Source organism: Cornus florida, unplaced genomic scaffold, assembly GCF_030987335.1.
Source record: "Cornus florida cultivar Cherokee Brave unplaced genomic scaffold, ASM3098733v1 CherokeeBrave_3.0.0_Hap2_Chr01, whole genome shotgun sequence".
In the NCBI taxonomy this organism is placed as follows: Eukaryota; Viridiplantae; Streptophyta; class Magnoliopsida; order Cornales; family Cornaceae; genus Cornus; species Cornus florida.
The window spans coordinates 104,981,160-104,993,261 of NW_026775571.1; the positions used below are offsets into that span (position 1 = coordinate 104,981,160).

The following is a 12,102-nucleotide window of genomic DNA, read 5'->3' on the forward strand; positions in this document are numbered from 1 at the left end:
TGCGTGTTATATTTTAAGTTACTTTATAATATTATGGTAACTTAAATATTATTGGATAATCCATTAATAAATAATGGAATGTGTATAATTTATTTATTTAATAAACATATACATAAATTATATACGTGACATATTTTACTTAGCTTTTTAATATATATATAAAAGAGAAAGTAATTTATTAATTACTTTTATGGTAATTTTGGTAGTAATATTTAATCTGATGTATATGTTTATTTAAATAATAAAAATATACAAAGATTTGATACGTGTTATGTTTTAAGTTACTTTATAATATTATGGTAACTTAATTATTATTGGATAATCCATTAATAAATAATGGAATGTGTATAATTTATTTATTTAATAAACATATACATAAATTATATACGTAACATATTTTGCTTACCTTTTTAATATTTTTATTTTCATTTTTTTTTTTAGTTGACTTGGATTGGGAAAATGGTTAGGGTTATTTTATTTAGCCTATAAATATATAACTATATGTTGTAAAAGGGGGTTAGAAATATTCACGTGATATATACTAGAGAAATAGTGTTAGAGAGGGAAGGAGGAAAAAGAAGGAATGAGGAGAAAAAATCCTGTAGAGAGAAGATCAAGGAAGAAGAAATTTAACTTTCGATCCGAAAGTTTAAGGCAAGTTCTTCTTCTATCTCTTTCCCTTTGATTCTTGTTTCTGTACATGCCTAGGAAATTTCAGAATTTATTAAACACATAAAATTAAATAATTATGCACGTTTAATTGGGTTAGAACATAGGTTTTATGAAATTGGTTCATATCTGTTCTTGTGTTATCAATTGATAAAATGCATGATTTTGATTTGATTTCTTATGTGAATTTTTACATGTTTAAATTATGTATTTTTCATATCTGTGGAATGATGGAACGTAGAAACATGCGTAAGATTCATGAACATTAAATAGGGATTAGGTTTGGGTTTTAATAAATTTAAATAGACTCAATCATAATGATGCTTGTTATTTGAATGTTTTAAACAAACGAATGGATTTAATCTTTTAAAATATTTTAGCAATTGAGATTAAATGTGTAGGATGAATTGGATTTGGAGAATCCTTATTTAACGGTATAATAAAATATCATCATGTATAAGATTCAGTTTGTGTAGGACATATGATATAGGAAGTTTAAAGAAATAATAAGTCATTCCTATTATGTGATAACTTGATATCATATTTATCATAGTTATTTATGGAATGTTTGATGTATTTCCTTAATTGTTAAATCAATTGTTGGATTGTGTGGTTTAATGCACCAGTATGGGACGGTAGCATTTTAGGGATGGATTAACTTATCAGTTAAGTTCTACCTATTTTATATAAGGGAATGGATTAACAAAAATGTTAAGTCCTACTTATATTTAAGTCAGGTCAGCTGAACAAGTTGAATGACTTATGGAGGATTAATTTATTATATAAGGGAATGGATTAACTAAAATGTTAAGTCCTGCTTATATTCAAGTCAGGTCAGCTGAACAAGTTGAATGACTTATGGAGGATTTCCTTTAGTGTGTGTATATATATATACGGATTACTAGTTATTGTTGGATTGACTAGGATGTATACATGTCTCGGATCTCTGCTTGGACTGTAGTAGAGTAGAACTTGTTTGTGGGTCTGACCCACCATTATTTTTCAGGTGTTCGTCACGAGTAGAGGTTGTTCGTGCTGAGCGGGGATCAATCTACTTCATTCTTCCGATGCTACATAGGAGTTCCTTTATGATTCAGTTTCCTGTTTTAGATTACTGTCATTTGTTTAGTTTGGATTTTCTAGGGGTCCACACAGTATGGATTCCCGAGTTGTATTTTGGAGGATCAGTTGTATCAGAAGAGTTTATTAATTAATGAAAATATATTATGAGGTTTATTATTAGATTATCATTTTAGTTTATTGTCAGCATTTTATTTATTCTTCTTTATTCTTTTGTACTCTGTGTTCGTTTATTATCAATTTGTTTTGATATCCTCGAGTATTCGAGCGTGGGCCTGGCCAACCCGCATTCGGAAATCCGAAGGTATCACACGCACCAAATCCAATCAACCCCCAGCTGTTCCAATCACCGTTAACTTAAGACCCAAGTCCTCTTCTACAATCTTTGGTTTATCTTACGATTGTAAAATCCGTCAATGGAAAGAGACGTTGTCAATCAACCCCAACATCATCGTCAATGGAGAGACCCGCCACGCACCAAATTCGATCAACCCCGATATACAACCTATTTAAATTGGAACCCATTTTGATATTTTGATAGTGTAACCTTACAATTTCCTCTCAATTTCTTCAATTGCTTGTCGGTGCCAGAGTTGTAGGTTGCGCTCCAATCTCAAACACTCCATCGTCGATTCTTTCACCGTCGGCGGAGACCTCCAGCTAAATTAGTAAAAAGCCCTTTGCACCATAAAGTCTCTGTTCCTAATCTCGGACCACATCAATGCCACACCCTCCAAGAGTTGTCATCTTGCAATGAGTGATTTAGAATTTGCAGTGGGTGAGTTAGAGTGATTTCTGGCACAAGTGCTGTTGGTGTTTAGCCCTAAAACTGGATAACAGAAGCAAGATGGTGATATTGTGATAAGGTTTAATGCGCTATCTGATTTTCATTGGGTATTAGGATTGTGGACGACACGTCAGCAACTGAAGGTAAAGAAACAATAAAATGGTCTCCTTCTGTGAAGGATAAATTGGTAATTTCTTGTGTACTTAACGGAAACTTCACATTTTGTCCTTAAATGCACTTTTTTCATAGTTCAGGGGGCAATTGTTAATACAGGGGGGTTTTGTGCAATCAGCTCATAGATGAGGGGGGTTTTTGCACTTTACCCTTATTTATATTCTCACTTTGAATAACTAAACAAATAATTTTATTTAACAATTCATATCTTCGTAGAAGAAGTGTGTATACTACGACAATAAAAAAATATATATCTTATTTAATTTATGGTCGAGGATATCACTGAGTTGCTATCTATATATTCATTCAGCAGTGTTGCAACATTTTTAAAACATAAAACTAGTTAAGTACAATTGTTGATGTGTTTTATGAAAATATTATCAATCTATAATCAAGTTTAATATTATGTTAGTTGATTTTTTTTTTTACCTACTTATTGTTTAAAGTCGACCTAACTGAAACAAAATTTTCTTGATCTGTCGTGGTGGTGGTGGTGGTTGTAGGGGGTGGGGATGATGGTGGTGCTCTCCCCTCTCTCATCCTCAAATCAGTATTTTTGAGTGTTTTTTTTTTATTTTAATTTTATCTTAAGAGCTTTTTAATGTATTACAGTTTTTAAATTGACAAAATGTATTTATTTGCTTAATTTAAAAAATGTAGGAAATTTTTTAATATTAGAAACTATATGCACATTTGGTATATAAGAGGGCTTTTCTTTTTCTTTTTCTTTTTTTTAACCTTATCCCAATTAAAATCAGGAATTTTTATTGTCTAAAAATGGTTGGGGACAAAGCTTAACCTCCCCATTAAATTAGTGTGGTTGTGTTGCTGGTTTTTAGCCCTCATCGGGTGACAATTTCTTCTTGCTATAACCTCTAACATGGTTTATGTTGTTAAAGCCCTGAAAACCAAGTGAAATTCACTTGAGACTATAATTATTTTGAAATAGATGAAATCAACAACCTCAAAAATTCCAACTTGCCAGTAAACAATTGCACGTTTTGGTTATTATTATAATTATTATTTCGTCAAAAAAAGAACTCCTGAACTTTCATAATGTTGCAAATTAACAGCTTCCAAGCCAACAGAGTGTACAGAGAAGATCAAAAGTGTGTACATATATATATATATATATATATATATATATATATATCTCATACAGTTCATACTACAAATTTTCAAACAATCCACATCAACAATTGCATGATTATTTTCCAGCAATACCAAAGGGTCTTTGGTGGTATAACCCTCCCTATCCTCAAAGAGGAGGGGAGGGTTCGAGTCGGGCGTGGACAAAAAAAGATGTATGTGTTTGCTTTATCATTCCAAAAAAAAAAATATGATCTTTTTCCAGCTGTTTTCCGGAACCAAACCACGCAATACGAGGACATTTTGATGTAATGCATGTCATAAATCCATTTCTGCCACCTTAAAATGAAAGCCAGTATCCTCAGCAGAACTTATAGAAAATTATTGCTTGAAAAATATTATGTTTTCAAAGAAAGTCACATATATCTAATCCACTCCCTTTTTTTTTCTCCTTCCTTTTTGGTAGGTTATCAAAGCTAATGGTACTTATTAAAGGAAATAAAATATCATTTGTTTCTTCTAAATATTTCTGAATCCACAAAACTGAGATTATTCTAATATCAGACAAGCCCTTGAAACTCAAACCTTTCACTACATCAGTGCAGATTTAGGGGTGAGGCCATCCTATAACCTGGGGGCAAGGCGAAGAGAGTCCCATGGAGTCAGAATGTGGTTACGAGTAATCTCCTGGAGCGAGCGACAACCGCTTAAAGCCATAGTTAGCTCAAACTCATCACGAAGCATTTGAAGTACTTTTCTTACACCAGCTTCACCATCAGCAGCCAATGAAAACAACACCGGCCTTCCAATCTGAAATTTTATGGGATCAAATAAGTGAAATTGCTAAAAAGTATGAGGTCATTGGGATTTATGAGCAACTTTGAGTTAAAATGGCTTGTGAATGAAGTTTTATGGAAAACATTTATATGATCTACTTTTATGCAGGTTATAGATCATGCCTCAAATTTTTACTTCGATCTCAAGCAATTGAATTCCAGCAAAGATTTCAAAAGCATGTCCGCACAACTTTCACTAATTTCCTAGTGAGATAAAAATCTGAAAATTAGGGAATTATAAATCCGCAAGTCATTCTTTCGGATTGTCCATCATGCAGTGTGAAATTCTGTCACTTACAAATATGCCAGAAGCTCCAAGAGCCAATGCTTTGAAGACATCTGTCCCACGCCGAACTCCACCATCCAGAAAAACTGGGATTCTGCCTTGCACAGCTTTGACGACCTGTAAGTGAATAGAAAATATCAATCTGATGCAAGACAGTTCTAGAATATTAAAGATTCACTAAGCAAAAAGAGGACGTAGAGATTAAAGGAGTAATTAGTGAGGAGAGAAGCTTGAGAAATCAAGAATTTGCTGAGAAAATATTGAGGAATTCCATCGAGGGGTAAGAACAACATCTCGAGAGAAATGCAGGAATAATTTGGAAGGGGGAAAAAAAGAAGATAAGGGAACAAAGTGAGCAGAGAAGCAAAACACATTAACATAAGGGAAGCAGACAGTCATCAAGATTCATAGGTAGATATATAGTCGAAAAGGAAAGCTAACTGAATAATAACTGCAAAGTAAATCACAACTTAAACATGATAGCACTTGTTTACATATGGCTAAAGAAAAATACGATGTATAATTTTAGAAAAGTATCACAAATTTTGGAGAATTTCATTGGAGACTAGGGTAATGGCAAAGCAATCATAACAAGCACATATACCTCTTCCAAAGCCATGATAGTTGCAGGGACATAATCAAGTTGGCGAGCTCCATGATTTGACACTATGATTCCTGCTGCTCCAACCTGCACTGCCATCCTCGCTGCAAGATTTGCCGAATTATTGGATTACATAATGAGATCGTAAGGAATCAGGAAGATCCAAAGAAGGGTGATAGTGTTAGCCTTTAATAGTATACTGCTTACCATCCTCTGCAGTTAGAACACCCTTCACTAGAATGGGTAATTGAGTGATTGTCTGAAGCCACTTCACATCCTGTCCAAAGTTCACAGGAGAAGTTATTCAAAAGATAACCTCACCTACATTTCAAGAAATCTTTATACAGAAATTACCATCCTACCATCCAGTTAAGAGACTGGTCAACTTGGCCAGCAACATATGAAGCCAATCCAGAGTCATCGGTCTGTAGGGACATGAGCACAAACTTATCATGAAAACAGAAATAAAATGGGAAACCATTATTCCAGAATAAGTCAATCGTTTATATCATTCACCCGATCCATCTTGCCGAGGTCCAATCCTTCAAAATTCTTTAACGACAAATGTGGTGGCAAAATAAATCTGCAAGACGACCCATCAAAAGAACCTCCTTAGGACCTAGCAAACTATTTCTAGTTCAAAGCAAACTTGGGATTGTGTTTATACATTATTGGAGTAGAGAAATAACTTATCTAAGTTTCAAGTTCCTGTTTTAAAGAATAATAAAAAATAAATAAAAAAGTTCCTGTTTTGAAACAAAGTTAGTTTTTGGTTGCAGTTCACCTGTTCTTGATATCAGCTTCCCTCCGGCCGAGTCTTGGAGTATCCACAGTAAGGGCAATTGCCTTAAACCCTGCCCTTTCAGCTCTTTTCACGAGTTGTCGAACCACATTTCTGTCTTTGTACACCTAAATTTGAGTAAATGGATCGTTGGATTTGTAAGTGGTACAAAATGAAAATATATAGGGGTATATAATTGTCACTATTGTTTGTGATTAAATATCTATATATAATCACAACCTGTTTGTCAGTATTGTTCATCTTTTTTTCTTCTTTTTTTTTTTTTTTTTTTGGACTAAGCTTCTGATAAATATATACATAATTACTTTCATTATATTATCAGGAGCAAGATAAACAGTAGTGACAAACAAGTGAAAATAAAAGATTGAACTTCAAACTCACATAGAGCTGGAAAAAGCGAATGCCAGGTCCTGTTGAATCAACCTCTTCGACACTGGAAGTAGCCCATGATGACAGTGTCTGAAACAACCAATCATGCATAAAAGAATGGCAGATACACATATAATTTTAATTAATATATTTAAATTCCAACAGTGCCGAAGAGGCCACTATTGGTTAGCACATGAAAGCCAAATTATTGTTAAAATTGTAAGATCAGAACAAGTTCAAATTAAAAATAAAAAAATAAAGAGGGAAAGAAAACAAACCATGATTGTGCCAGCAGCCGATGCTGCTCTTGCTGTTGCATATTCTCCTGCATCAAAATTAAACATTTGGATACAAATCTAAATCAAACTTTCCTATTCATGGCAGAAATAAATTTAAGGATAAATTACTAAGGGAAATCCCAATCAACCTCACTACATCAAGACCCTAGGTAGGAGGACATGTATAAAAATTGAAAAGACAACTTTGGCAAAGAATTTCTTGTTAAGTAAAAAGCCACTACCTGGTATAGATCCTTCTCATTAATCAAGTCTGCTGGGAGAGGTAGATCGGGTACAGACCAAATCTTAAGCATTATTTGCACAAAATGGCTGCCCCCATACTTGAACATGCTTTCTTACCTTGGCTGCCCGACTGTTGTTTTGTTCAAATAATTTCTAGTAATTTAAGGACCGAAGTGAATCCTTGAAAATGAAGGTTGAGGACCTTCAAATGCCTCCTGGAGTTGATTCTAACAACCATCTTGGTTCACTTATATCCTACAATATCTATTCTGTTCTCCAAAATATTTCCAATTTTTTTATAAGCGTGCTACGTATTGCAACTGATTACTGCTACCAGTACAGCTTAGGAATTAATTTAGTTCCAGAGATTGTTGAAAACTTGAGATTGGTAGCAAGAACAGCTAAAGGAATGGCATTGCATAAGATAAAGGACGTTGTTCCAGGGATGCTCCCCTGAAGAAGAATAGTGGAGTGATCTAGTGCTCAGAATTTCATTCCAGATGCAACCTTAAACCATCATGCATAGGGGTCTATACATTATATATATTGGGGATAAATGTTCATTTATGCATGTAAAGAAATATGTATGTATACTTGCCTATATACACTGGCATACATTTATATAAATGCATACGTATAGTATATGCACCAACATACGTGTGTATACATTCTGATGAGTCAATCAGTTTGTTAAATAAATGATCGTTTTAAATTCTGTAAAGATAAACAGCAAAAAGGGGGCTTTGTGGATGTCATTCAGGGGGCACCACATCATCACAATGTTTCAAGAAATCAGATCTCAAACTCAAAAGGAATTTTTAAAATCAAAACTGTTGCAATGTTCCTATACCAACATCAACGATGATTCAAAATCAAAAGCTTCTTTTAATTTTAAAAGTTCCTTTTTTTTCCTTTACTTTTTTCTTTTTAAATTTTAAAAGTTCCTTTTAATATTTTCAAGTTATGAAAATGCCCGACATGTTTGGCCTACACCCCAGGAATCTGTCACTCTGCAAACCTTGCTATATAGAGTTTAAACCCAAAAAGGACAAGATCAAGGAAACAGGGAATGTACCTTCAGGGTGAGCCATTTTCTGCATTGCTGTAGGAGCAATCATGATGGGCATTGAAATCTTGAAGCCCAAAACCGTCGTGGTCAAGTCTATCTTGCTCACATCAATAAGAATACGAGGTCGGAACCTAATTGAAAATAAAAATAATTAAAAAAGATACACAGTTCCAGATAAAAAGACCAATGTCAAACCAGAAATTAAAGTTTAAAAATTGAATATAGAACAGAAGATAGCATCAAAATTCCTCAAATAATTTATTCCTCATTTTATAATTAGTAAATCAATAACATAAATCACCAAAATAAAAAATAAATAGACTAACTACTCCATTGGGGGATCATAATTATCAAGAGAAGTGCTTACAAAATCCTTGAAAATGCGTTTCGGTTCTCTTGGAGAGTCCACTGGTCCTCTGCTCCTGATGCATAATAGTCATACACCATCTTTGGCAATTTCTCCTTTGCAATAGCCTCGTACTCCATAACGTTGGTTATCTCCATCTTCCAATGGAATATTTATGTAATACCAAGATAATTCTGAAATAAATTATAGAAATGATGAAATTGGAACTCAAGTTTACGTCAAATTATTCTGTAAGTCAGATAATTGACACACAATACAAAATGGTCAAGACAATCCAAAGCATATACAAAGAGAATGAAAACTAAAGTGCATCAAAAAGAAGAAAAATAAAAAAGCACCCACAAACAAGAATGCGGTGACAAAAGAACCTATAACAATGACACCATAGCATCCTGAGAAAAGAGTGTGGAAAGAAACTGAATGGTGCCCAGGGCCCAGTCCTAGAATTTGGATCATTTGGGACCAAAAGCATTTTAAGAACCCAGAGTTTTACCTGTAGTGTTATAAATGGTTCAGAAAGTTCTTGGAGTCTACTTTCCAACACAAAAAAGCAGTTTGCCATCAGGGTTTCCAAGAGAAATACATTGAGAATTTACTGAGATAGTATAAGGGTGTCTAAAAGATCCTATGCCCAATAAAGTTGAATATGTTCAGCCTGAATTCATACTGATTCCTACCAAATTTTTACCATTTATACTCGTAATTATTGTTTGCAAAATTTTAATTTTTTTCTTTTTCAAGCCCCATGGCCTACCTTAAGTATGCTAGGCTGTGTGATCGAATTATTAGAAGTCTTCTCTTCGTCGCTTGAAGCTAGTGTGGTCTATTTACAATTTAGTATCTAACATTGGAAATCCACCTATGGCATGAGGGATGATCTGTGCCAATGCTAATTCAACCCCTAGCCATATAAAAGGAAGCAACCTCTGAAGATTTAAATCGAATTTCCGTATTGTGGCTTTTGAGAAAGAATTATTCGTATTGTGAGCTGATTATACCCATGTCATTGCTATTATCAGTACTCCAACAATGAAAATCATTTCTTGTTATTGGTTGCAGAGATTGTGCATCCTAATGTGGGTGTGGATGTAAATATATATATTGGTAAGTAAAGACGATATAAACATTACAATTCAAGACCAAATAGTTCTCAAAATGTGTCCTAATGTATATCAGTATCTGCAATTTCTTCAAATAGAAGACAACTTGATAACACTGATGTAAGTATTGATGTAAGTATTGAGTCTATGAGATGGTGATCAACTAACAGTTCATGGCATTAGAAATCACATTAGCTTCAAAATAAACTTACAGATTAAGTTCTACTTTGACAAAACTCAAATTAATCTGCATGCAATCGAATTTCACAAAAATCAAACAAAAGAAGAAAAGCGATGAGATTTCAAAATTACCAAAACCCATAAACCCACCTCCAAATTCTGATCAAATCCCAATTGAAACAACAACACAAACAAGCAGCCTTCAATGACATGATATGAAAACCAATAAAAGAAAACACTAGCTGAAACAAGTAACCAATTTGAACTCATCCCATAGAAGAATCGATGAACACCACCAGGTCAAACACTCACTTGCAATCGGACCCAGATGACAAAACGATATTAACAAAACATCAAACAATGAAAAATCAAGTTCAGGAAAAAAAAAAACTATTGAATTAAAAATAAAAGGGTATAAAAGAACAGACCTTGTCTTCTACTATACAAATAATTGAAGGGAACTATGAAAGAAAGATCATATAATTAGAGAGAGAAAGAGAGATGCACTATGAAAGTTCAAGGTGATGCATACAGACAGAGTGGCACAATTAAAAAATAAGAGAGAGAAAATTACAGAATTTAGAGTGAGGACAAAAGGGTGAGAATCAAACTCGAGAGAGAGAGAGAGAGTCAGTTGCGTGGATTAGATTTTCAAAATGGTAAATTTAGACCCGCATCTGTTCATGGAAATTCACATACGTATTTGGATTTTCATGCACTGGGAGTTTGGGGTGACAAAGAGAGAATGATTTGATTGACCGGCACTTTCGTAGTCCCCAAACAAACTGGAAAATATTGGAGAAACCCGTGCTAGTTTGATATTTCAACATCCGCAAAGCAAAAAAGAATCACCTTTTATAAGTAAAAAATGATTGGGACTGTTTGGTGTTGGTGTTAGAATATAAAAACAGAAAAAATATTTTTTAAAGGTGTTGGTGTTAGAATATAAAAACAGAAAAAATATTTTTTTAGTAGAGTTTTCACAAAATTATTTGTTAGTAAAAAATTAAAGTAAATTTTTTAAAGGATTTAAATTACCAATTTTACAAATGTTTTTTCATAGCATATTACTATGTTGGATAATAATAAATAAAAGAAACGATACAATTGTTTTCATACAAAAAAAAATTATCTGAAAAAAAAACAGTTACTATACAATCTATACTAGTCCTTTATAAAAATTAAAATTTCCAACTTCATTCGAAATTTTATTAAGCTAAAATTGTTAATTATTAAAAGTAATTTTAGTGATTATTAAACGCATTTTTTTAAAAAAATAAAAATAAAAGTTCACTTTTATTATTTGTTAATTGACTGAAAAACAAGAGCATTGTATATTATTTGTTAATTGAGTCGTATGTATTTTATATACAAATATATGCAAATATGCGTGACACTTCTTACTCCAATACATTATTGATTATTATTTCTATTTTACCATGTTCAATTCCATATATTTCTATAAAACAAAATCTTAATCACTCGTGCTACAAACACATGGCCCTCCTACTTCATAGATTTGACATTTATGTACAATCACACAAACCTTTAATCTCAGAACCAAGTTGAAATAAAATTAAGGAACAAAATATATATATATATATATTTTTTATCATTTAACGAAAAGCAAAAACAAAAAACAATAATAGATGGGTTGGATGGTTAAAATAATAAAATAAGTGGTGAAGTTCACGCTGACAGAGGTGGGGCCCAGCTCGTATAATTCAATGACGATAGAGACGAGTTCCTACGAATTTTCTCACACGGTGGGGGATTGATTGCCATGCGTGCTTTATTAATTAAAGGCGGCTCAGTTGTGTCAGTGTCTTTGTCCATTGCATAATTGCAAGGTTTTTTTTTTAATATAAAATGAGTCTATAATTTGCATTATTTTTAATTTTTTATTGGGGAGGTGTGCAAAAATATAATGTAATATGTATGTAAAATATAAGGAAAAGCCTATACTTCACGAATTTATATTTGTTATATCGAATTAGGCGACAGTTTACTTATTAGCTTATTTGATTGTTTTTGTATACTGTAAAGTAAATTTTTAATGTAAGGAATATCTTAATATAGGAAAGAGAAAAAAATAGACAAACTTATCATTATAGAATTTAAATTCTAAAATAATTCTATAATTTGAATTCAACTAGTCTGGGAGACTATTTT

At 32.8% G+C, this 12,102-nt stretch overlaps 1 protein-coding gene across 3 annotated transcripts; it reads right to left on the reverse strand.

The window, feature by feature from the left end:
* Positions 1-4,160: 4,160 nt before the first annotated feature.
* Positions 4,161-10,719, reverse strand: LOC132311667 (glycolate oxidase 1-like). 3 transcript variants are annotated; one of them, XM_059809703.1, is made up of 12 exons: positions 10,505-10,719; positions 8,651-8,823; positions 8,290-8,414; positions 6,972-7,018; positions 6,706-6,783; positions 6,307-6,431; positions 6,039-6,105; positions 5,885-5,947; positions 5,730-5,799; positions 5,526-5,626; positions 4,934-5,038; positions 4,161-4,609 (listed from the first exon to the last, which is right to left on the reverse strand). In XM_059809703.1, the coding sequence occupies exons 2-12, from the start codon at positions 8,785-8,787 to the stop codon at positions 4,424-4,426; spliced, it is 1,104 nt and encodes a 367-aa protein (XP_059665686.1). In that variant the 5' UTR covers positions 8,788-8,823; positions 10,505-10,719; the 3' UTR covers positions 4,161-4,423. The 3 variants fall into 3 exon arrangements, with proteins under 3 accessions (XP_059665686.1, XP_059665677.1, XP_059665694.1); XM_059809694.1 differs by lacking the exon at positions 10,505-10,719 and adding an exon at positions 10,359-10,488; XM_059809711.1 differs by lacking the exon at positions 10,505-10,719 and adding an exon at positions 10,081-10,268.
* Between the last annotated feature and the right edge of the window lie 1,383 nt (positions 10,720-12,102).